This window comes from Perognathus longimembris, chromosome 1 (assembly GCF_023159225.1).
Source record: "Perognathus longimembris pacificus isolate PPM17 chromosome 1, ASM2315922v1, whole genome shotgun sequence".
NCBI classification, from domain to species: domain Eukaryota; kingdom Metazoa; phylum Chordata; class Mammalia; order Rodentia; family Heteromyidae; genus Perognathus; species Perognathus longimembris.
This window is the reverse complement of record NC_063161.1, coordinates 108,631,272-108,658,222: the sequence shown is the minus strand read 5'-3', so window position 1 is coordinate 108,658,222 and position 26,951 is coordinate 108,631,272. Positions and strand designations below refer to the sequence as shown.

General features: G+C 39.8%; 1 protein-coding gene across 1 annotated transcript; it reads right to left on the bottom strand.

The window, feature by feature from the left end:
* Positions 1-22,808: 22,808 nt before the first annotated feature.
* On the bottom strand, positions 22,809-23,323 carry LOC125355594 (60S ribosomal protein L36a-like). The gene has a single exon (XM_048352042.1). It carries the CDS (start codon positions 23,292-23,294, stop codon positions 22,824-22,826), a length of 471 nt encoding a protein of 156 aa, XP_048207999.1. The 5' UTR covers positions 23,295-23,323; the 3' UTR covers positions 22,809-22,823.
* Between the last annotated feature and the right edge of the window lie 3,628 nt (positions 23,324-26,951).

Here is a 26,951-nt window from a genome sequence, read left to right as displayed (position 1 = left end):
GAATGAGGGAACAGATGACACTGTACAAAAGGAAATGTACTCATTACCTGACTCACGTAAATGTAACCCCTCTGTACATTACTTCTATAATAACAATAAAGTAAATTTTAAAATGAAAAGAAGACATTAAATGGCCTGTGGGTATATGCAACAATGTTCAAAATGTCTATCTGGAAATTGCAAATAAAAAACTGAGATACGATCTCACCCATTAAGAATGGCTGTTATCAAAAAATCTAAAGATAACAAGATTTGGCAAGGGTTTGGAGAAAAATGAAGCTTTGCACAGTTGGTAGAAATGTAAACTAGTGCAGCCATTGTGGAAAACAGTGTGGCAGTTCCTCAGAAAATTAAAAACTGAACTACCACATTATCCAGCAAACCCACAACTTTGTATACATCCAAAGAAAAATGAAATTAGTAAACCAAAGAAATATCTGCTCTTCCATTCCATTGTTCACAATAGCCCCAAATCAAAACAACCTAAGTAATGATCAACTGATGAATACATAAAGTAATGTGTACATATACGCAATGAAATATTAGGCCCATAAAAAAGAAGAAGGATGGGCTGGGAATATGGCTTAGTGATAGAGTGCTTGACAACATGCATGAAGCCCTGGGTTCCATTCCTCAGCACCACATATATAGAAAACGGCCAGAAGTAGCAGTGTGGCTCAAGTGGCAGAGTGCTAGCCTTGAACAAAAGCAGCTCAGGGACAGTGCCTGGGCCCTGAGTTCAAGCCCCAGGACTAACCAAAAAAAAAAAAAAAAAAAGGAATTCCTTTTATTTATGACATCATGGATGGAACTAGAGACCTCTGCACAAAGTTAAATAAGTCAAGCAACTAAATACAGATACCACACTATCTCACTTAAATGTGGAAGCTAAAATGGTTGATCCATTGTGTTCAATATACAAATGTAAAAAATGAACTATGTAACTTGTAGCGAGGGACAGTGGAGGGAACAGTGGGGAAGAGTGAAGGAAAGGGTGACATTGTCCAGGAAGCATTATATTCATAATCTGACTTATGGGATTATAACCTCTTTATAGAACTACTTAATAATACAATAATTAAAAATAAATAAAATATTTGATCTCATGAAAAAAATACAAATTGCTCCTGAAAAAAACTGTTTTCTTTGGGCCTTTTGTATGGTTTTCCAAATAATCTATAATAAATTCATGTTACTTTTATGATGAGAAAAGGGTTATTTAAAACTGTGAAGTGTTGATGATGAAATGTCCCACTTGTCCTACTTTAAGTAGTCTTACAGTGATGACAAATCAAAGGGAGTAATGTAATGTAGCATTTTGGGCACAGGCCCAAGACTAGTGAGAGAAGGATTAGGAGGAAAGTAACCCTGAGTCACCAGACTAAAAGTAGGCCTTGTTTACTCTTGTATACACTGGCAGGCTTCCTTTTGGTTCTGAGCATATCACTGCCAATGTATGGAGCCCTCAATAAGAGCCTCTGATAATATCCACTGAAGATTATGCTGTTTCATTTATTACTCTTTGTGTGTGTATATGTGTGTGTGTATGCTATTACTGGGGCTTGAACTCGGGGTCTGGACACTGTCCCTGAGCTTTATTCACTCAAGACAAGTGCTCTGCCACTTAAGCCACAGCTACACTTCTGGATTTTTGATAGTTTATTGGAAATAAGAGTCTCACATACTTTCTTGCCTGGGTTGGCTTCAAACCATGATCCTTAGATCTCAGCCTCCTGAGTAGCTAGGATTATACGCAAGAACCACCAACATCCAGCTAGAAATGATTCTTGTTTTGTTTTTTGCCAGTCTTGGGGCTTGAACTCAGGGCTTAAGCACTGTCCCTGGCTTCTTTTTGCTCAAGGCTAGCACTCTGCCACTTGAGCCACAATGCCACTTCTGGCCGTTTTCTATATATGTGGTGCTGAGGAATCGAACCCAGGGCTTCATGTATTCGAGGCAAGCACTCTTGCCACTAGGCCATATTCCCAGCCCGGAATGATTCTTTAATGATGTGCAACTGATACATTTGCTATTGAATTGAACCCTTGATTACTTTTGCCTTCTGAAAACTGGTAATGAATAACTCAGTTGAAATGATATGATGTCCATGTTTTGCTTTAAAATAATATGGAGGTAAGAAGGGTAAGTGAGAATATATGTGAAACAAGATTGGCCTTAGGTTGGTAATCTTGGGAGCTGAATGAAAAATGCTTGGGAATCCACTGTTATTTTCTACACTTTTGTATATGGCTAGAATTTTATTATTCTTTTTCACTTTTGTACTAGGTTTACTAAAACTCTTGAGGCATAGCAGAAAGAGTTGGATTAATCTGTATGATGTTTTTGAAATTCATTCCAACTATAAGGAGGTGACCTGTGATCTGGACAGACTACCAAAGTCCAAAACTGCCAGCATTTGCTTAGATCAGGATCTACCTCAATGATCTAATGCAGGTGGAGACCTCGAGGTCATAATTATTGTCACTCCCTCCTCCCCCCTCTTCTCCTTTTTCCTCCTCTTACAGCTGGACAGGGTCAGTAACAGACATTGCCTGGCTTTTCAGTTGGCTTCATCAGACCCATGGCATAATTTTGCCATCTTTTTTGGAGCTTCTGTTGGGAATATTACTGATTCCCTCACATGTGTCTGCACTGTTAAAGTGAACATCATTGCCCAGGTGTGTGTACAATTTCTCAATGAAATATTTCTCAATGAGCTTTTTCTTTGTGGGGCAAATTCAGCACATGTAGTCCAGTCCTCAGTAAACACAAACCTTTCAATAATAAACATTGTAAATATTATAAAAATTAAATATTAGTCATGTGAGTAATCAACCTATTGTGTCCACATCTCTCTCTACTCACAGATCACTGTGTTAAATATTTTAACATGGTTAAAAATTAAAACGTGTTTAAAATTTAATATCATAGTTAATTTTAATTATTTACTTTACATACTAATATAATAATTAAAGTATAAATTATTTAATTTTTAAAAAATATTTTTTTTTTTTTATTATCAATTGAACATAAATTTTTTTTTTTTTTACAAGGTGCTGTGCAAAGAGGGTGCAGTTACATAGTAGGGCATTGTGTACATTTCTTGTGATATCTTACAACCTGTTTTCCCATCCCTTGTCTAGGTCAGGTAGACCCATATGCAGTATACAATGTATCAAGCACATATACAGTGTTCACAGACTTGGTCTCTACTGTCTCTCCATCTCCCTTTGTTAACAGTCATATATCAGGGAGATCATGCCCCTTTGTTTTCTGTGTTCTAGGCTTGTCTCACTCAACATTATTTGTTCGAGTTCTGACCATTTCCCTGCAAATAACAATATTTCACCATTCCTAATCGCTATGTAGTATTCCATTGTGTATAAGTACCATATTTTTTGGATCCATTCATCTGTGGAGGGGCATCTGGGTTGTTTCCAAATTTTGGCTATTGTGAATTGTGCTGCGATAAACATGGAAGTACAAATGTCCTTTTGAAATCTTGGGTTTTGCTGTTTAGGATAGATGCCTAGGAGTGGTATGGCTGGGTCATAGGGTAGGTCTATATTGAGCTTTTTGAGAAACCTCCATACTGTTCTCCAAAGTGGCTGTACTAATTTGCACTCCCACCAACAATGGAGAAGGGTTCCTCTTTCCCCACAGCCCCTCCAGCATTTGTTGTTTCCTGAGTTCAGAGTATAGGCCATTCTAACTGGGGTGAGGTGGTATCTCAGGGTTGTTTTTATTTGCATTTCCTTTACTAGCAGGGATGTTGAGCATTTCCTCATGTGTTTCTTTGCCATTTTTATATCTTCTCTTGTGAAGTCTCTCTTTAGCTCTTTTGCCCATTTCCTAATAGGTTTATTGGGCTTGGAGGGGCTTAGTTTTTTGAGTTCTCTGTAGATGACAGATATCAGGCCTTTGTCTGTTGCTGTGCTGGTAAATATCCTTTCCCATATCGTTGGCTGTCTTTCTATTTTGGTGGCTATGACCTTAGCTGTGCAGAAACTTTTTAATTTGTAGTAGTCCCATTTGTTGAGTCTTTCCCCTATTTGTTGTGCGCCTGGGACTCTATTCAGGAAGTTCCTTCCTGTGCCTATAAGTTCTAGTGTCTTTCCTACTCTGTCCTTCAGTAGTTTCAAGGATTCAGGTCTGATGTTGAGGTCCTTGATCCATTTTGAGTTGATCTTGGTGCATGGTGATAGGCTTGGGTCTACTTTGAGTTTTCTGCATATGGCTGCCCAGTTCTCCCAGCACCAGTAGTTGAAGAGGCTATGTTTATTCCATTGTATGTCTTTAGCTCCTTTGTCGAATATCAGTTGGCTGTAAGAGTGCGGTTTTATTTCTGGGTCTTCAATTCTAATCCACTGGTCTTCCGATCTGTTTTTATACCAATACCATGCTGTTTTTGTTATGATGGCCTTGTAGTAGAGCTTGAAGTCTGGTATGGTGATACCTCCTGCACTATGTTTTTTGCCTAGAATTGCTTTGGCTATTCTAGGTTTTTTGCTGTTCCATATGAACTTATGGATTGGTTTCTCTATTTCAGTGAAGAATGTGGCTGGGATTTTGATAGGTATTGCATTGAATTTGTATAACAATTTGGGCAGTATGGCCATTTTCACTATATTGATTCTGCCTACCCATGAGCATGGGAGGTCTTTCCATCTCCTTGTGTCTTCTTTGATTTCCCTTATTAGATTTTTGTAGTTTTCATTGAATAGGTCCGTCACGTCCTTGGTTAAGTTGATCCCTAGGTACTTTATTCTTTTTTTGGCTACTGTAAATGGAATCGTTTCCATAATTTCCTTTTCTGTTTGTCTATTGCTGGTGTACAGAAAAGCTGCTGACTTTTGTGGATTGATTTTGTATCCTGCTACTTTGCCAAATTGGTTTATTAGATGTAGGAGTTTGGGTACTGAGTTTTTTGGGTCCTTGAGATATAAGATCATGTCGTCTGCGAATAGGGATAACTTGATTTCTTCCTTGCCGATGTGGATCCCTTTGATGTCCTCCTCTTGCCTTATTGCTATGGCTAGGGATTCCAGTACTATGTTGAACAGAAGTGGGGAGAGTGGGCATCCTTGTCTTGTTCCTGTGTTTAGGGGGAATGATTTAAGTTTCTCTCCATTTAATATGATATTAGCAGTTGGTCTGTTGTATATGGCTTTTATTGTTTTGAGGAATGTTCCATCTATTCCTGTTCTCTCCAAAGCTTTTAATAGGTATGGATGTTGTATTTTGTCAAAGGCTTTTTGGGCATCGACTGAGATAACAATGTGATTCTTGATTTTAGTTCTGTTTATGTGGTGAATTACATTGATTGATTTACGGATGTTGAACCATCCTTGTGACTGAGGGATGAAGCCTACTTGGTCATGATGTATGATATTCTTGATCACTTTCTGGATCCTGTTAGCTAATATTTTATTGAGGAGCTTTGCATCTGTGTTCATTAGTGATATTGGTCTGTAGTTCTCTTTTTTTGTTGGATCTTTGCCTGGTTTGGGGATGAGTATGATATTAGCTTCGTAGAATGAGTTCGGGATTTTTCCCTCCGTTTCTATTTCGCGGAAGAGTTTGAGGAGTATTGGAATTAGCTCCTCACTAAAGGTTTTGTAGAATTCATTGGTGAATCCATCTGGGCCTGGGCTTTTCTTAGTAGGGAGGTTCTTGATTACCTCCTGTATCTCACCGTAAGTTATTGGTTTATTTAGTTGATTTATTTCTTCTTGGTTCAGTTTGGGCAGTTTGTACTTCTCTAAGAATTGATCCATTTCTGTAAAATTATTGTTTTTTGTTGAGTAGAGGTTTTGGAAATAGCTCCTTATGTTTGTTTGAATATCGTGTGTATTTGTTGTAATTTTTCCTGTGGAGTCCCTGATTTTACGTATATGAGTCTCTTCTCTTCTTTTTTTTGTGAGTCTTGCAAGGGGTCTGTCAATTTTGTTTATTTTCTCAAAGAACCAGCTTTTAGTCTTATTTATTTGTTGAATGGTCTTTCTATTTTCAATCAGATTTATCTCTTCTTTAATCTTTGTAATCTCTCCCCTCCTAGTCGTTTTAGATTCTGTCATTTCTTGTTTCTCCAGTTGTTTTAGTTTCATCGTGAGGGTATTCACCTGCTCTGCTTCCATTCTTTTAATGTGGGTACTGAGTGCAATGATCTTGCCCCTCAGTACTGCCTTAGCTGTGTCCCATAGGTTTCTTTGTGATGTGTTTTCTTTGTCATTGTGGCTTATGAATTCGTTGATTTCATCTTTAATTTGATCTGTGGCCCAAGTGTTGGATAGCAGCGTGGGGTTTAGCCTCCAAGAGTGTGTATAGGCTCTGTGGTATCCTTTGTTGTTGAGGGTTACCTTTAATCCACTGTGATCAGATATAATACATGGGATGATGTCAATTCTTTTGTATTTGCTGAGGTTCTTTGTGTGGGCTATGACGTGGTCTATTTTGGAATATGATCCATGGGCTGCTGAAAAGAAGGTGTATTGGGTCTCTGTAGGGTGGAAGGTTCTATATAGGTCTGTTAGATCCATTTGGGCAATGGTGTTATTTAGGTCCTCAGCTCCCTTACTAATCCTCTGGGTGTTGGATCTGTCTCTTGGAGAGAGAGGAGTATTAAAGTCACCCACTATGATTGTGTTTGCATCTATCTTGCTCTGTAATTCTGTGAGAATTTGCTTGACATATGTCGGGCCTCTTTTGTTCGGTGAGTATACATTTATCACCGTGATGTCTTGATTCTGGATTTTTCCTTGTATCAATATGTAGTGTCCTTCTTTGTCTTTTTGAGTGGACTTTAAAGAGAAATCCAGCTTGTCTGAGATCAGGATGGCTACACCTGCCGTTTTGGTGGGTGCATTTGCTTGGTAGATCTTGCTCCATCCTTTCATTCGAAGCCTGTTTTTGTCCCTTGCTGTAAGGTGGGTCTCTTGTAGACAACAGATGTCAACTTTTTGCTTGCGGATCCATTCTGCCAGTCTGCTCCTCTTGATCGGGGAGTTTAAGCCATTTATATTTAAAGAGATCAAGGATAAGGGTGTTTTTTCTCCTTCCATTTTCTTGTTGGGCTGTTTTTTCCTGTTGTTTTTTTTTTTTCTTCTTGTCTTTAGTGAGCTTGTGTTTCTGCTGGACTTTGGCTATTGAAGTTTCTTTCTGAATCTGTCTGTGTGTCTTTTACGATCTCTGTTGGGTGGGCTTCCCCTCTTAATATTCGCTGTAGGGCTGGTTTTTTATTCACATACTCCTTTAGCTCCTCTTTGGTGTGGAAAGATCTGGTTCTCCCTTCGAATGTGAACTCCAGTTTCGCTGGATATTTGATCCGAGGTTGTAAATTGTTATTCTGAAGTACTTGGATGGTGTTCTTCCACTCACTTCGAGCTTGGTAAGTTTGTGTGGATAAGTCGGATGTTATTCGAATCCTCTTCCCATTGAAAAAAGTTTCCTTCTTCGCTTTGGCTGAATTCAGAATTTGCTCTTTAATCTTGAGGTCTGTAGTCTTGAATATTATGTGCCTTGGGGTGGTTTTCCTGGGGTCTGGCCTGCCAGGTGTCCTATAGGCTTCGGTTACCTGGATGGGGTCCCCTGTGAGATTGGGGAAGTTTTCTGCAATAACTTTATTGAGAACATGATTAAGCCCTCTGCTCTGATATTCGGCTCCTTCTTCTATTCCAATTATACGCAGATTATATCTCTTGTCTTTGTCCATTAGTTCCTGGAGTAATCTTCCCTGAAGCTTCACCTTTTCTTGGAGTGTGGTCATTTTCTGGTTGTTGTCAGCTGCTTCATCGTCCAGGCGAGAGATTCTGGATTCCATATGGTCCACTCTTTGTGTTATGGTTTCAATTGCGGAGTTTATGGATGTCAGAGAGCTATTCATGGTTGTCATATCAGCTCTGATCGTGGAAATTTCTTCCTTTAAAGAGTTGTATTTTAAATCTATTTTTTCATGCATTTCAATTCTCAGGGTGTGGAGATTTTCTTTAAAGGCGGCTTGCATTGTATCCATTTTTGCTTCCATTTCTTTAAACGAGGCTTGCATTGTATCCAGTTTTGCTTCCATTTCTTTCTTGGCTTCCTGGGTGTCCTTCCAGATTTCCGCTCTAAACTCCTGGAATTGTTTTCTGATTTCATTTCTGACGGTTTCGATCATTCCTGTTAACATGTCCTCATTTGCTTTTTTATTCTCCATCTCCTCTCCAGTCGTGCTGCTTTTTGGAGCTGGCGAGTTGGCTTGTCCTTTGATGAACTGAGTTATGTTTCTTTGTGATTTGCGCATCTGGAAGTCTGTGTAGTTCTTCCCTCCCTTCTGTGTAGGCGTGTCTGCGTCAGCAGGTGCTGTCGCTGTGGCCCCGCCCACCAGTGCAGGGCACGCCTATCAGAGCGGGCGCTTTCGCCGGGGCCCCGCCCTCCTGTGCACTGTGAGTCCCCTACAACAGGCACTTAAGTGGGGTCTGCCTCCCAGAGCGAGCCCTGGGTTGTTGGGTTGTGCTTGCGCCCTCCCGCGAGTCCGTTGGGGGGGGGAAGCAGTATGTGTGGGGCCCAGTGGGATCGACTGTCCGGGTGTGGCTTGGCACCCTCAGACCTCGCCTCCGCTTCGAGGAGGGGGAACGAGATCAGGCTCAGGTGACCCTGCTGGGCTGGTATTGCCCACCAGCGCCTGTGATTTTAGTTGTAAGAGTCCGCAAGGTCTAGGCGCCTCGGGTGGGGCTTGCCCTGCCGGCCGTCCCTGGCCCCTGTTGGGAAGGGGACGGGGCCGGTTCTGCCAGTTCAGGAACCTTTGGGGGCTTGGGGCTGTTCCGCCCTTCCCCTGCTAGACTGGCTTCCCAGTGCCTGCTGGGAGCTTCCCGCCTGATTTGGGGAATCTTTGTTCCCACGGGAGTGGGGAGGGGGAGGGAGGGAGATATATCGTCTTTGTCGGGCTTGGGTCTCCCGTTGGGGGAAGGGATTATGGGGGACTCACTTTTGCTGCTTTGTGTGCGTGTCCCGCACCGCCGTTGGCCCTTCAGGGGTTGGCGAAGTGTCGTGGTGGCTCCCCCGTTCCCTCTTTCTGCCGCGCTGGGTTCCCTTGTCCGAATCCGGTGTGGACCCGAACTTCTCGTCGCTGCTGGGTGTGTCTTGGTCCGCACCCTGCTTTGTGTCCGTGGGGTCTCCCGCTATATGGATTCTGCGCTCCTGGCAACCTGTCTGCCGATCGCCGGGTTTCCCTTTCCCAGCCTGACCCTGTTTGGGCCAGGGCCGGCTGGTGGGGGGAGGGTGCCCCGATTAATCTCCGGCTCCGTGTAGGTTTTCGGTTCTTCTTTTTTGCTCCTTTTTGTTTTCCTGCGTTTCTCCACTGCTTCTGGATGCTGGTTTTGCTGGGTTCTTGGTGGAGTGTTGGGTGTTGGAGTTCCCAGCTCGCTATTCAGTTGGTGCGAGTCGGGGTGCCTCCCTATTGTCTCGGCGCCATCTTTCTCCCCTTCCAACTCCAGCTGTTTTTCTTTAAAAATTCGAAATTAACCGTGAAGTCAGGAAGGCTTATAATTACTGCCTTAATAGCTACAAATGAGACTTCAGGTTAAAACATTAGCACAAACTAGAAAATAATGTGAAGAAGTCTGTTACTTCTAACTAAGCAAAATGGGAAAGGAGATACTGTTTTCATTCACTTTGCTATGTTTGTTTTTTCATTTTATTTCTGAGACAGGGGTTTTCTAGGTAATGTAGACTGGCCTCATGGTCTCCACGTAACCCAGGCTGGTCTTGAACTTATGATCCCTCTGGTTCAGTCTAATGAATGGTGGAACTGCATCCCTTTGGTCTTCTTAGAGATGGGAAATCATTGGTTGAAAACAGTCTTAATCAACTGTAACTGCTCTGTTAAGACATGTTTCAATTAGTTCTCAGGTATTTAAAAAATGCTACACCTGAATTTTGTGTTTTGATCCCCATAACTGTAGAAAGTTGACCATACTTGTAGTAAGAGACCTCTGTCAATATAACTCCTTAGCCAACCTTCATTAATTTAGCCAAAATATCATATTCATTGTGTTATCCCAGATCTGCTATATTTATCAGTGAACTGAGATTAAAATCTACAGGCTTATCCAAACAGCACTTGTAACAAACCATTCTAGAATATGGGAGTTTCAGCTTCTGTCCTGTTCTCATGTTATTCTACTACATTTAGTCTAATTCTTCAAGAATTATAAATCCCAAGTGAGTATAATTCTAAAAGTCAAGTTTGTGTAAATTTTTATCAAATCAAATCTTAACATGAACTGTAGTTAATATTGTTTTATAACAGTCTAAGATGTTATAAAATGACAATAGTGTTCTTTTTCATATTACCATTGTTAGTTATTTATAAAATTAGGGTAGTAAAAATAAATACAACAGTGCCAGGTGCTGGTAAATGGGAGGCTGAGACATGAAGGATTTTGTTTCAAAGTCAGGTTGGGCAGAAAAGTTGGAAAGTCTCCATGTCCAGTTAACCAGCAAAATGCTAGACTGGTCCATGGCTCAAGTGGTAAAGTGGCAGTCATGAGCAGAAAAGCCAGGAAAGAACTTGAGACCCTGAGTCCAAGACCTAGTACCAACACACACACACACACACACACACACACACACACACCCCACACCATGTAACAGGCATGGTGTGGTAGAGCTTGCCTATAATCAGAGTACTTGACATTCTAAGGCAGGAGAATGGAGAGTTTGGGGCCAGCCTTGGCTATATAGTAAGAACCTGTTTTAGAATAAAGAAAACAAAGCAAAACATAAGTGGGCTGGGAGTATGGCCTAGTGGTAGAGTGCTTGCCTAGCATGAATGAAGACCTGGGTTCAGTTTGCAGTACCACATAAACAGAAAGGGCTGGAAGTGATGCTGTGGCTCAAGTGGCAGAGTGCTAGCCTTGAGCAAAAAGAAGCCAGGGACAGTGCTCAGGCCCTAAGTCCCAAGCCCCAGGACTGGAAAACACACACACACACACACACACACACACACACACACACACACACACACCCCATAAAAATTATCCTCTTAACTATTTTAAGTGTACAGCTTAGTAGTGTATGCTCACATTGTTGTGAAGCAGAATTTTTTGCAAAACCAAAACTACTCACTAAACACTTCCCCCAAATCCTGCCAGCCACCATTCTATATTGTGTTTCCACGAATCTATTATCCATACCTTGTATCTGTGAAATCATACAGTATTTTTGTGTTGCCTGTTTTACATGGCATAATGTCTTCAAAGTTTATGCACTTACTAGACTGCAACAGGATATCTTTTTATATGGTCCTATGAATGTAGCTATGCAAATATCTCCTTGAGACCCTGATTTCAGTTCCTTTAGATAAATACCCAGAAGTAGGATGGGTGGATCATGATAATTCTGTTTTATGATTTTTCCCCCAGTCTTGGGGCTTGGGACTCAGGGCCTGAGCACTATCCCTGGCTTCTTTTTGCTCAAGGCTAGCAGTCTACCACTTGAGCCACAGTGCCACTTCTGGCTTTTTCTATTTATGTGGTGCTGAGGAGTTGAACCCAGAGCTTTATACATGCTAGGCAAGCACTCTACCGCTAAGCCACATTCCCAGTCGCTATTTTTATGATTTTTTAAAAAAGGAGCTGTACTACTGCTTCTATAATATTTCACCATTTTACAATCCTAATGGCAGAACATGAAGATTTCAGTTTTCTAAATTCTCATCAAAACTCCTAGTTCTCAGTTTTGGGGTTTTATTAATTTATTCCACTATGATTTTGATTTGCATTTTTCTGATGACCACAGTGCTGAGCATCTTTCCGTATGCCTGTTGGACATAATACAGGTACACACAACATAATGGTATTTGTTCAGCAACAAGCTACACATGCAGCAATCATCCCATAAAGTTATAATGGAATTGGAAAATTCCCATCACCTAGAAACACCATAGTTGTTATAATATAACACAATGTCTAACTCCTGTTTGTGAGGATGTTCCTATAAACAAACCAGTACTTCCAGTTGTATATAAAAATATAACACATTAATTATGTACAGCATTAAATACTTGATAATAAACAACTATGCCACTGGTTTACATACTTGCTATGCTATACTTATCATTATTTTAGTGTGTACTCCTACTTGCATTAAAAGTTTACTATAAAGCAGTATGCTGTTTTACACCAGCAGTAACCTCATACATTTTGTGTTTCTGATGTCTCTTAATTTTATCAAGAAGCCACATGGTGTGATTGATCTATATTACCTAGGTTTATGTGAGTACATTCAGTGGTATTCCCACAATGATGTAGTTATTAGAATATATCCATATTTATACATGAACCATGTATTCTTTGATAGCACTGTGCCATCAGATGATCTGTACAAAAAGTCACAGCTTAAGAGTAAATTTCGGACTAAATACAGATCTTCTCTATGACCTAGCAATACCACTCCTGGGCATCTACCCAGAATATCACAAGCCAGGACACCATAAAGACACTTGGACAATACAATGTAATTTTATACAGCCATTAGAAAAAGTAAGATTGTCATTTGCAGTAAATGGATGGACCTAGAACAAATCATGTTAGCCAAGCTAAGAGAGACAAATAGTGCATGTTTTCTCTCATATGCATAATCTGGCTCTAAAATGCCCTGGGACATGATAAATTACATAGGACTCTAAATATTTACACACAGTGAGACCAAAGGAGGATATTCTTACGGAACAAACACAAGGCACAATGCCTGTGGGCTTCTGATCATATAAAATAATATTTATTGAAATGAACAAAAGAATAAATTCCTGGAGTATAAGTTTGGGAAGATATAATTTCAGATTCTCCATCAAATTTGAATGTTGTTATTCTTTATACTCAGTTACAAGAATCTTACATGTATGGCACCTTAGTGAGAACAGGCCTTAAATATTAGCTAGTCCAAGCTCCTGAACCAACAGGAATATATAGAAATATAAGTAACTTTCTAAATAAAATTGTATGTACTTCAATTATGAGAGTAGTTTCTCAAAACAGTGAAGAAGTAACATAAAAGAAATCTATCCATAAAAAAAAAAGAATACCCAAGCCAAATGCTGGTCTTTCACACCTGTAATCCTAGCTACTCGGGAAGCTGAGGCCTGAGGATCATGGTTTGAAGCCAGCTCAGGAAGGAAAGTTCCTAAGACTCTTACCTCTAGTTAATCAACAAAAAAGAAGTGAAGTTGTGGCTCAGGTGGTAGAATGCTATTCTTGAGCAAAATGCTCAGGGACAGCACCCAAGCTCTGAGTTCAAGCCCAAGAATTGACACACTTGCCTCCACTCACCCACCCACCCACCCACCCCCCAAAAAAAGAAAGAAAAGAAACACCAAAACTGGTTGAGTATGATTATTTGAAAAGTCCTATGGCAAAACAGCTGTCCCCCAAAAGACATATTAATTGCTCTTGTTATCATTTATTTTAAAAAAAAAGATTAAGGGGTAACTATCAAAAAATACTTGGAATCATCTCTAGAAAGCATAATTGTTTTAAATTTGCATTCATATTCGAGCATTTTCTCAAACCAGAAAGATTGCATTATTTTTTTAATTATGTTAGTTTGTTACAAAAATATCACTTTCCCCAAAGTCTGGCCCACTCAATCATCAACATCAGAATTGCATGTAATTATATTAAAAAATGCAGGGTTTTTTTGCCAACTCTCAGATTTGAGAGCATTTAAACTAAGTCTTTTGGTTTCCTAATGAGAGATCTATGTGCCAGAAGTAATGGCTCTGCTGTGGAGACCAGAGGAGAGCAATGTTAGAAGTGACTTTGGGTTGTCAGTAGCAGTCATGCACTATAGCATAAAGTGAGTCTGGAAGCCTGGCTCACCTGTACAATGAAGACAATCTTATCTATCTCACCAAGTGTTACTTTATTGTTGTTGCTCTGTTTGAGACACAGTCTTGCTATGTATCAAGGCCTAAACTGGGATTGGGATTCTCTTGCCTCCACCTCCTGATAGCTGGGATTATAGACATGTACCACCACAGCCGGTTTTACTTCTCCCCGCCCCCTTTAAATTCTATTTTATTTTATTTTATTTTATTTTATTTTATTTTATTTTATTTTATTGTAAGGGTGATGTCAAAGGGATTGCAGTTACACAAATAAAGTAATGAGCACATTTCTTTTGGAATATTGTTACCCCCTCCCTTAATACTAGAAGCCAATAGCTTAGATTAATCTATACCTTTAACAACATATTTTGGATTTGAATCTTCAAGAGTCCAGGAATGGGGATTAGGTGCTGAGATACTCTTAAGGATTGTCTCAATGTTATCTTATCATAGCTTTTGCAGTTCCCTCTTGTGGCTAAAGCATGCAGTGGAGGAAAGCACGTTACTGCTGCTGTTGGCAATTGAGGCTTTAATCTCTCTGGGGAATTCTGGATGCCAGTGTAGAATCTATGCCGCAGAGTCATTCTGCCAAAGAGAATTCATTCCTTAGCCATCAATTAAGGGTTGGTTTGGGGAGGAGTTACATTTCCACACAGCCATACTCACACTTGCAACTCTTAGTCAATAAAGAAGGCTATTAGGCAAGGTGATGAGGCTGTTTGCAATTGGTAAGAGACCCAGGGAGACGTGGCAGTTCACCTGCAATATCCACTGCATTGGTATCTGCCATCCCAAACCAGTATACCAGAGCTTACAAAATAGGAGGAAAGATAAAAGGCTCTGGAAACATACTGATCTGTTTCACATTCTAGGTTCTTCTTTTTCCTCCTCTTTATTAGCATATATTAATTGTACAAAATAATGGGTACTTGGAGCTTACCCCCTCCATAATTCTTGGTCTCCCCTTCCTCACATCCTAGGTTGTTGAGGATGTAGATTAATGGTAGAGGACTTTGCTTGCCTAGCAAGTGGGAGGCTCTCAGTTTAATCCCCACTACCACAAAAGAATAACAACAATAAAAATAATACTCTTTTTATTGTTTGCTTGTTTGTTTTTTGCCAGTACTAGGGCTTGAACTCAGGGACTGAGCACTGTCCATGGCTTCTTTTTGCTCATGGCTACCACTCTACCACTTGAGCCACAGTGCCACTTCCAGCTTTTTCTATATATATGGTGGTAAGGAATAGAACCTAGAGCTTCATGTATACGAGGCTAGCACTCTCCCACTAGGCCTTATTCCCAGCCCCCTAAAACTCTTTTTAAAATCACTGGATTTGCAATCCAAGATTCAGAATTCCACAAAGGATTCTTGAAGGAATTAAACCATATAATCCATGTAAAAGTACCTAGGGTTGTGCCTGGTACCTACTATATGGTCCCCAGAGTGGTAGTTATTAATATTCCTGACACCTGGTCACCTCAAAGAACCATAAAGTTGAAAAGGATCTAAAATATTCTCTGCTTAGCCAGGCTGCCCAGCAGGAACACAGAAGTTCCAGTCTTGCTACTGGAAAAGCATTTACACTGGCATCGGTGAGCAGAACAGATGGAACTTCTGGGACTCAATTCAAGTAGACTTGAAGACGAGCCCTGACTGTCACCAGTGGGACAGAGGCTGGCTTTAAGCTCCGTGGGGCTCTATAGAGCCCTGAAGTGTAGCCAGGAAGGAGTAGTTTCATGGCAGGCCAGTTTACCCTCAATCCAGTTTTCCTACTTAAACCATTCTTTAATTTTGTTTTATGTTTATGAGAAAAATAGAGAAAAGAACTACTACTTGTCCTTCTCCATAACAAGTTCAAACAAAAAAGGCATAATGGCCCTTTCAATAAGCAAGTATTTTTGGAATTCCTTAGTTCCGATGAAATTACATGGTTCATATGCTCAAAGCATTTTTTCCCAATTGTTTTCCTTCCTCGTCAGTGAAGACCCGATTTGGGGGAAAACTCAAGCTCTCATTAAAGCTCAGCCATGCAGGATATAAAAGCTGGGTGGGTCAGGCTTTTTCCTTTGTTGTTAAACATCTTTGCTTAACTGACAGTAAGAACAGAATTAGAGAGAGGAAAGAGCATGAAGCCCCCTCATGAAGCCACAGAAAATCTGCAACAAAAGAAAACTTACAGAAAATTTATTTCAGAGCTGGGATTGTGGCTTAGTAGTAGAGTGCTTGATTTGCATGCATGAAGCTCTGGGTTCAGTTCCTCAGTACGATATAAACAGAAAAGGCCAGAAATGGTGCTGTGGCTCAAGTGGTAGAGTGGTAGCCTTGACCAAATAAAGCTCAGGGACAGTGCCTAGCCCCTGAGTTTAAGCACTAGGACTGGCAAAAAGAAAGAAAAAGAAGAGAGAAAGAGAGAGAAAGAGAGAGAGAGAAAGAAAGAAAGAAAGAAAGAAAGAAAGAAAGAAAGAAAGAAAGAAAGAAAGAAAGAAAAGAAAGAGAGAGAGAAAGAAAGAAAGAAAGAGAGAGAGAGAAAGAAAGAGGGAGGGAGGAAGGAAGGAAGGAAGGAAGGAAGGAAGGAAGGAAGGAAATGTATTTTTCAAAGAGAAGGAAACACTTGTTTTCAGTTTTTAAGATAGTGTCTGAAATAAACATTTGCATATTATGTTTACTAATATGTTTTGGTACAATGTGGTATCTTTCAAATCAATCATTGATCATGCAGATTTTAACAGAAATCCCAAATTTGAAAATATGTTTGACTATTAATATATGTATAGTCTATAAGTGACAACAATAAACACCTCTCCAAAATCAGCATTGGGAGAAGAGTCTTCACATGGGGAGGAGTAGCTGGAATTTTTTTTTTAGGGTGTTATTGGGGTTTAAACTCAGGACTTCATGCTTGGTAGGCAAACGTTCTACCACTTGAGTCATGCCTCCAGTACTTCTTGTTCTCATTATTTTTGGTACAGGATCTTTTTATTTTGGCCAAGATTTGGCAGAACTGTGATCCCTATCTTTATACTTCCTACACAAATAACTGGGATGACAGTCACACACCACCAGGCCCAACTATCAATTGATATTGCTTCTCACTAACTCTTGGCCTAGAGTGGCCTCAAACTGCATCCCTCCAGCTCTTCACCTCCTGAGTGCCTTAGATGACAGGCATGAGCACCAGTACTGGCTGGAATTTGTATCCCTAAGAATCTTCCCTTAGCCTGGAATGAAGGGCACAGTTTCTCTCTTACATATTAGCCTACACCCAAACAGCACACTTACCCTAAACTCTGTCAGACTGTGATTCTGGGAGAAGCCAATCTATGGCAGCTACTCAGAACCAAGAAACATATGCCTAGACACCTTAACTCCTCAAGTCTAGACTCCAGAGAGTTAGAGCAAGAAAAAGTCAGAGCAGCCTGTTGCCTGGGGTTGCTTAGTTGATTGGCAGTATTGATGATCTCTTCTTGTCAGGGAAAGTTTCCTCTCTTTTGAGGTTTGTTCACAATAGTCTTATCAGAATAAAGTCTCTAGGGGCTGGGAATATGGCCTAGTGGCAAGAGTGCTTGCCTCCTACACATGAAGCTCTCGGTTTGATTCCCCAGCACCACGTATATGGAAAACGGCCAGAAGGGGCGCTGTGGCTCAGGTGGCAGAGTGCTAGCCTTGAGCGGGAAGAAGCCAGGGGCAGTGAGTGCTCAGGCCCTGAGTCCAAGGCCCAGGACAGGCCAAAAAAAAAAGAATAAAGTCTCTAAGTAAAATATTCCTGTAAATGGGGCTGTGTAAACTATTTTAGGGATAGGGTCAAAATTACTGAATAAGAGTGACTTAATAATGTCAGAAATAAAGAAGTAATTGATGACATTGATCAGGATTCCTTGTATTCAAATACCGCTTTGTTGAATGGAAACTGCTTTGTATAATTAATTACTTAAAGAGAGAGAGAGAGAGAGAGAGAGAGAGAGAGAGAGAGAGAGACCACAGTCCTGAAAAGGTTGGCTATGAATTTATCTTAATGTTAAATTATATTCTAAAGCAGCAGTATAACTCATCATTTAATGATTTTTATGACACAGTTTTTGCAAAGAAAAAATTGGAAATTTAAATAATTTCTTGCTTATTCATTACTTTATGGAACTAGAGTTTTGCTCACTGACATGATTTAATGTAGTAATTACTGAAAATCTAACAGCTTAGCAAAACTACTGATAAGAAATTTAATTCAAATGTAATTATTCTTGGCTTAATGTTTTAGATTAGACAAAAAGATTATATTGGGCTAGAAATATGGCCTAGTGGTAGAATGCTGCCTAGTACACATGAAGCCCTTAGTTGATTCCTCAGCACCACATATATAGAAAAGGCCAGAAGTGGCGCTGTGGCTCAAGTGGTAGCCTTGAGCAAAAAGAAGCCAGGGACAGTGCTTAGGGCCTGAGTTCAAGCACCAGGACTGGCCTCCCCCCCCAAAAAAAAGATTGTATTGCTGTGATATTCTTGAGATTAGCCCAAGTCATTCCTGGTATTAGAATTTTGTTATGTTATTATTGCTGGAAATAAATTCGTTGGCAAAGACTTATGTCCTCCCTATAAGAATCTTAAATCTAATGCAAATTTTTGGCATTGGATTTAGTTCTCATCTTGGATAACTGGCCAACCATAAAGAAATTAAATTTAAGAATTCACCTCTTTTCTCTATCCCAAGGTTATTCATCATAGACTTATGGTTACCAAGTTGCCACCAAATCTGTATATAGCATGGGAAACTTGACCCTAACTCTAAGGAAGCAGTTCAAATGTAGGTAAGATTATATCACAGTCATTCTGGAGGAGATCAGTCCTGAGAACTCATGCATTTGCAATGGAATGAGGAATTGATTCTGAAAAATAATAAATAGCACTGTTATTGCAAAGTTACCTGGGGTCTCTGATATTATTAGAAGCAACAGGCTAGGCTCCTGGGTCAGGAATATCCCTCGTTGAGGAGATATAACTTGTACTCAAACCTGGAATACTGGTATACATTCTCTTGAAAAGAGTTGCAACTTCATAAGTAAAAATTTTAAAAATAGACATCTACACAGAAATGGAGACACAAAGGGTGAACAAATGCAGCAATGGTACTCACTAGATTCTATGTTTAAAATGAACTATACAATTTGTGGGTGGGGACAGGAGGAAAAACCCAGAGAGAGCAAGAGAAGATGCGATTGTCCAAAAGGAAATGTACTCTTTACCTGCCTTATGTAACTGTAACACATCTGTACATCAACTTTATGAGCAATAAAATTTAAAAAAATAAGTGTCTAACTTACAAGTCACTTTAATTCTTGAAGGCTTTTCATGTGAAATCAGGCCACAGGGACTGCCAGAGGTATTTTGTGCCTGATGTGGAAGGTAGAAGCAAAATAATAGCCATGTTTTCTTATACTTGGGAGGTCTGTGCAGTGCCCATGACTGCCAACTACTGCAATGTCTGCTTCCTCTTTTCTAACTCTTGAGCCAGGTACCATTGACACACTGTTGAGTAGCAATAGATGGCTGTAGTGGTGGAGAGATTGCCTTGCATGTTTGAGGCCTGTTTAAAAATTCCTAACAATCTAGTGGCAAGAGTGCTTGCCTCCTACACATGAAGCTCTTGGTTCGATTCCCCAGCACCACATATATGGAAAATGGCCAGAAGGGGCGCTGTGGCTCAGGTGGCAGAGTGCTAGCCTTGAGCGGGAAGAAGCCAGGGACAGTGCTCAGGCCCTGAGTCCAAGGCCCAGGACTGGCCAAAAAAAAAAAAAAAAAAAAAAATCCTAACACCACAAAAAGAATGGGCAAAAAAAGAGAGAGAGCAATGCAGATTTAGCCCATCCTCCTAGATGACAGTCTGTCTGAGCTCCCTTACTTCACATCCTGACTGCCTATCCTGTGGACTTGAGCTATAGCATTACACAAAGAAACAGCAGCCCCACAAAGACAGGATAAACCAACTCTCTTAACTAAGTACAGTCAAATCTCTATGAAAAATAATTCGTTGTTATATTTATTTACCTTAGTGGTTCTGTATTTTTCTGAACAAATCCTGACACATTTGGATTGGAGCATTTGTTGCTCCTGTGCTGGGCACTAGCGGCTCACACCTGTCATACTAGCTACTCAGGAGGCTAAGTTCTGAGGATCACAGTTAGAAGCCAGCTGGAGCAGCAAAGTCTGTGAGTCTCATCTCCAGTTAATCAGTAAAAAGCCAAAAGTGGAGGTGTGGCTCAAGTGGTAGAGTGCTAGCCTTGAGCAAAACAAAACAAAAAATGGTGCTACTGTGAATATCCATGTGTGTTTTTCCTGATGTACAAGAAATTTTCCTTGAAACAGACCTGAGAGTACATATGGCTGGATTGTAAGACAGATTAATATTGTTTAAATGTGCAAGGTAAAACCAAATGGTATTTGGGAGTAGTTGTGCCAATTTATACTCAAAACAGCATTCAGAAGTTCCCTTGGATTCATGTCTTTGCAAATATTTAATATGAGATTAATTAGTACATCTGAAGAGTATTTTTCTTATTGTAATCTTAGAAGATATACAATTTACATGACATACAATTCTACTCAGGTGGAAACTCTTTATGCTTTTTATTCCTCTTCTGCAAAATGTCCTTTAACCAGACTGCTGTGATGTTGCATGCCATTAATTATTGGTATATACAAAGGAAAGAGTTTTTTAAAAATACATTCTAGAAAGTTTTGGGAAATTAATACAGTAATGTATTGGATTGGCTTATACAGTCCCTCTAGATAGATTTTGTGTATCTCTTTCTGACACTATATTTAATGGCATTATACTGGTAACTTAAAATGTCTTTCCACATAACATCATCAGACCCAAGCAAAGTTCCCATACACATATATACTTGGAAAGCTAGCTTTTAAACATTTTCAAGTGAACTGCTAGTTACATGCATTGTACATATCTACTATGGGATTCTATCTTGTCTAAAAATTATTTTGTAAAGAACATAAACTTATTGTTCTATTTGTTTATCTGTTTTGTTTTGAGACAGTGTCTCACCATGTAACACAGATTGGCTTTGAATTTACAATCCTTCTGTCTTAGCCTTCTAAGTGCTCTAATTACAGATGTGTATCTTTTCCATTTTAAATAAATTCTTTTGGTGTTTACTTTGAATCATAAAATACTACCCCATATTTTCTTGTGGTTGTTTGAAATACCACCTTTACTACCAGTGTGTCTGTGTATGTGTGAATCTGGTTCCATAATCTATTCATTAACATATTTGTCTATTGCATAATTAATAACCCATTTTCTTCATTATTATAGCTTTATTATCAATATCTTCAAATAATCCAGGGCAAACCCTCCTCCTTTATACTTCTCCAAAAAGTCTTTTTGTTTTGTTTTGTTTTCCTTTGTCCATACAAATCCATAGAATCATCTTGTCAATTTCTTGGGGAAAATGCAATGGCATAGGGAATTAGATTATATTGAATCTATAGATCAAATTGGGAAGTACTTATTACACAACAATAGAAATCCTTCCAAGCAAACTGTTTCTATTCATCTCTGTAATAGATCTTCTTTAATGTTTATCAATTAATTAGATTTATTCCACATAGCTTTTATTTTTTTTTCAATTTTTTATTATCAAACTGATGTACAGAGAGGTTACAGTTTCATACATTAGGCATTGGATACATTACTTGTACTGTTTGTTACCTCGTCCCTCGTACCCCCCCATCCTCCTCCCCCTTTCCCTTTCCCCCCATGAGGTGTTCAGTTCACTTATACCAAACAATTTTGCAAGTATTGGTTTTGTAGTTGTTTGACTTTTTTTACCCTGTGTCTCTCAATTTTGGTATTCCCTTTCAATTTCCTAGTTCTAATACCAGTATACATGGTTTCCAATATACTCAGATAAGATTACAGAGATAGTGTAGGTACAACCACAGGAAGGTGATACAAGAACATTGTCAATAATAGTAGCTACAGATACACATCCACATAGCTTTTAATACAACTTCATTAGATACAACTTATATTCTGAAGTGTGTGTGTGTGTGTGTGTGTGTGTGTGCGTGCGTGCATGTACTAGTCCTGGGACTTGAACTCAGGGCCTTGGCACTGTCCCTGAGCTTTTTTGACCAAGAGTAGTGCTCTTCCGTTTGAGCCACACCTCCACTTCTGGTTTTTTGCTGGTTAGATGGAGATGAGAGTCTCACAGACTTTCCTGCCCCAGTTGGGTTTGAACCTTGGTCCTCAGATATCAGTCTCCTGAGTAGCTAGGATTACAGATGTGAGCCACTAGTGCCCGGAGATAAACTGAATTTCTAAAAAGTGTTATTTCTATTTGTTGTTAATGCTTAGAAATATATTTTGGTTATATATTGACTGGTTTTCTACACAGCCACGTTGATAATTACTGATATCACTAAGGGATATTATTAATGATTTTTCTGTAGATTCCATGGTATATTTTATTCTTTTTTGTTTGTTTATTTGCAGTACTAGGGTTTTAAGTCAGGACCTCATGCTTGCTAGATTGTCACTATCCCACTTAAGTCATGACTGCAGCCTTCTTTTCCACTGATAATTTTTGAGATAGGGTCTCACTTCTCAGCTAAGCATACCCCTGGGCTCTGGGCCTCCTATTTTAGGCTTCCTGTCACTGCTGGGATCACAGGCACATACCACTAAGTCCAACTTCCCTCTGTTGAGATGGAACCTGTATCTTCCCAATCTCACCCTTCCACATAGTTTGGGATACTTGCCAATTGCACCAAGCTATTGCTTAATAAGGAGTTTTGTAAACTTCTATCTAGGGTGGCCTTGAACTGTGAACCTTTTTTTTAATGGGCATTTTCTGTGATTTATTAGTTTTCCATCACGTAATTCTGTAGCTTCCAAGATCTTACCCCTCAAAATGAATATCACCTCCCTCCCCCCAAAGTTTAGAACTGGATCACTTGGCCCTTTCTCTTCTTATCTCCTCCCAATTCAAAATACTTGCACTCTTAATGGCCAGCATCCTCTTGGATCTGCAGTAAGGCTCAACACATTCAAGCCTCAGCACAATCTTATTAGTGGTTTTAGCCTTCTTCCGGAATATTGGCTTGGTCTGCCCACCATAGCCACTCTGCTTCCGATCATAGCACCTCTTCCAAGCTTGGGCGTACAGGGAATCTTTGCCCTTTTTGTACTGGGTCACTTTGTGAGGCTGAGGCTTGCCACACTTCTTACAGAAAGTCCTTCTGGTTTTAGGTACGTTGACCATCTTTGCAGTAGAGTTGTTAAATAAAAATAGGCAGGCAGGCGTGGAAGTGCACTTGGGAGACTGAGGCCCGGCCTCCAGAGGAGAAACCACAGCGCTGAGGGCCGCTGCACTCTGTTTAACGCCAGCTTTGGGGGCCTGGAGACACAGAGACCACGACATGCTCCTCTCGCCGCCGCTCCGAGGAAAAGGGAACTGTGAATCTTTTGACCTTACGACTACTGGTGTAAGCCACTGACGCTTTTATTTATTTTTGCTTTTTTTTTTTTGCCCCCCTTCTTGTAGTGCTGAGGATTTCACCCATGGCCTTCATGCTAGGCAAATACCCTGTGTACCGTTGATCTACTTCTTCAGACCTTTGGGACTTCCTATGCATACAATTATATATTTAAACATAAAGAGTATTTGAATTCTTTTTACTGCCTTTATTGTTTTTCTTGTCTTAATGCACTTGTTAGGAAATTCAGAATATTATTGAAGAGAAGTAAATAGATCTTCTTAGCTTTGCTCCTGATTTAATAGCCTTTGCTGCTCATAATTTTTGTTATTTTCTGGGATTATTGTGTGATGAATTACACTTACACATTTTCTAACGTTTAACTGCTCTTGAATTTCTGCATAAACTTAACTTAGGATGTTGTATCTATGTGAGATAAAACCCTGGGCTTGTTTGATTTGCATTTTTTTTTTATTTTGCAGCTATGTTTATGATTTAAAATGCACAGAAGGTTTTCTCCCTCTCCTTCCCTCTCCCCCCACTCCCATTCCTTCTCCCTCTTCATCCCTCTGTGGTGAATCTCTACTCACAATCGTGGATTTTTTTCCTAGACAAAATCTCTAGCTATGTAGCTCAGGCTGTGAAGTTCAGTCTTATGTTTCATCCTGCTTGTTGAGATGACAGGTATAAAACTCCAAGCCCAGCCTCAATCTCAAGCACGGGCTCGTGTGTGTGTGTGTGTGTGTGTGTGTGTGTGTGTGTGTGTGTGCCTTTCTGCACCTTTCTGCCCAGGCTGGTTTTAAATTGTGATCCACAGATCTCCAGTCACCTATATAGAGAGGATTATAGGTGGGAGCTACTGATACCTGGCTCCAAATTTCTTTATTGTACTTGTTTTGATATCAAGGATATGCTAATCTCACGGAATATGTTCTGTCATAGACTCTCTTTTTCTGTTTTCTGAGATAGTTTTAGATTGAAATATCCATTTATTAAAATCCTAGTGTAAGTCATTTGTAAAAAATACCCAAAGTAGATATTTTCCTTGGGGAAGATTTTTGAAGTTCTCATGTGCCTACTTAACAGTTACAAGAAAACTCCCATTGTATATTTGTGTGTAAAGTGTGTTAGGTTATTATTTTCCTAGGAAATCATTATTATGTATATTCTTTCCAGGAAAAATCATTAGTGTACGTATTCTTTCCAGAATCCCAGTAGGTGACAACTGGCATGGAAGCTGTGAAGCACTGACTTGACACTAGGTGGAGCTATAGATTGGTATTAACTGAAAAATTGGGGCTTCAAAGAAAGAATTTGAGACTTGGAAACCACATACTATAATTCCTCATTGACGTTTAGTTATTTAATTTCTTCTACTGTATGAACACAATTGTCTACTTTGCATATATTACATGTTCATAAAACAGCTCTATCGTCTGGAAAGTGGATATTCTCTTTGTGTCTTCCAAACCCTCTCTCTTTCCTGTCCATGGCTCTTCCTGACCAGCGAATCTGAAAGAGGCACTCACAATTTCATCTGACAAGGGAGTTATTCAGGGTTTGCCCTTTGAGAGCCATTAGCAAGAGATCCCAGGGGAGAAGAAGTAGAGCCAGATTATCTATCCTATCTCCTTCTCTGCTTGGCTACAGGTAGACAGTTGCTGGGTTCACCTAGAGGAGGCTATGCCTTTTGTCCAAGGATCATGTCTCTACCTATAATTATCTCTGTTTCTGAGTTTAGGCTCACTTACTCCAATTTTCCTTAGTTCCCAGTAGAGTTACTGCCTTTGGTAGCTTATCCAGTGGAGAATGGTCACCATCCTTTGTTGGCTATCTTAGACCCATCCAAACTTTTGGAAAAAAAAATCTGTGTCTCTTACAGTTATATCTTTTAAGTATGATACTATGCATTTTCTGCTGGGATTCTAACTTGTACAGTCTTTCTCCTCATGTCCCTGTTCCATACCACATAGTTCTCCTCCCAAAGCAAACAATTCTTTAGGACTTCCTGTACATATACACCCATACAGAAATATGTTTATTTATTTCACCCTTATTTGCTTAAATTATGGCATATTGTATATCTATTTATTCACCATGGTTTTACTTTGTTTCCATATAAAATATCCTGGGGATCCATTTGTACAGTACATAGAAATTTTCCTTATTCCTATTTACAATAGTGTTATATTCCACTCTGTAGGAATAGTCTCACCTTTTAGCCAGCTTCCTATCAATAGAAATTTAGGTTATTTCCAATCATCTTCTATTTACAAATGTTGTTATAAGGAATAACCTTGTATGTAGGTAATTTCTCATGTTATGCATGAGGAAAATGAAATGGAGATTAAGCTATCTGAGGTTAACTTTTGGCAAAACATGTCACGATAGTCATCAGTTAGTAGGGTAACACTGGTTGTGATCTAAATCTGGTTTAAGTATTGCCCACAAACATTTTTGCTTTTTTTTTGGTGGGGGGGAGAGGCATTGGGTTAGCCAGGCTAGTCTACAACTTATGAACTAAAGATATCCTCCTATCTTGACCCAAGTATCTGAGACTACAAGTGTGTACTACTCTGTCTAGTTCTAAATTCCATTCCTTTAAAATTTTACCATTATGCACTCATTCCCAGATTAGTAGTTCTAAACACAGACCACCATAAGCAAGTCACAGCCTCTTTTTTTTTTTTTTGGCCAGTCCTGGGCCTTGGACTCAGGGCCTGAGCACTGTCCCTGGCTTCCTTTTGCTCAAGGCTAGCACTCTGCCACTTGAGCCACAGCGCCACTTCTGGCCGTTTTCTATATATGTGGTGCTGGGGAATCGAACCCAGGGCCTCATGTATACGAGGCAAGCTCTCTTGCCACTAGGCCATATCTCCAGCCCCAAAAAGTCACAGCCTCTTAGTGCCTCAGTTTCCACATTTATAAAGTTGTTCTTACTTCATGTTTTTGCTTATAACACTCAGCTCTTGAAAAGGTGTCTGCATAGCAAGAGGCATAAAAACTCTGGCTCTTACTAATAGTTATTGTTATTTCTTTGGCTTGAAACTGTGCTGTCCATCAGCATTCACACATAGGACAAGAAGATTAATCTTTTCTGTCTCATCAGTGATTTACCTTTTATGTAAGTGAGATTGTCAGATGTTTTTTGAGAACAAATGAAGACAAAAAATTAGGGAAATGGACACTTGAAATGGCTACTAAAGGAGAGTAAAGGAGAGGGGGGTTTGTGGAGATACTTTTATCTAGTTCACAATTTTATTTATTTATTTTTGTCAGTCATGGGGCTTGAAATTAGGGCCTGGACGCTGTCTCTGAACTCCTCAGCTCAAGGCTAATACTCTACTACTTTGAGCTATAGCTCTACTTCCAGGTTTGTGTAGGGGGGTGGGGGGGTTGTGTGTGTGTGTGTGTGTGTGTGTGTGTGTGTGTGTGTGTGTGTGTGTTAATTGGAATAAGAGTCTCAGGGACTTTCCTGCCCAGGCTGGCTTTGAATCACCATCCTCAGATCTCAGCCTCCTGAGTAGCTAGGGATTACAGGTGTGAACCACCAGCACCTGGCAACACAATTTCACTTTTATTTTCCTATTCAAATGTCCTTA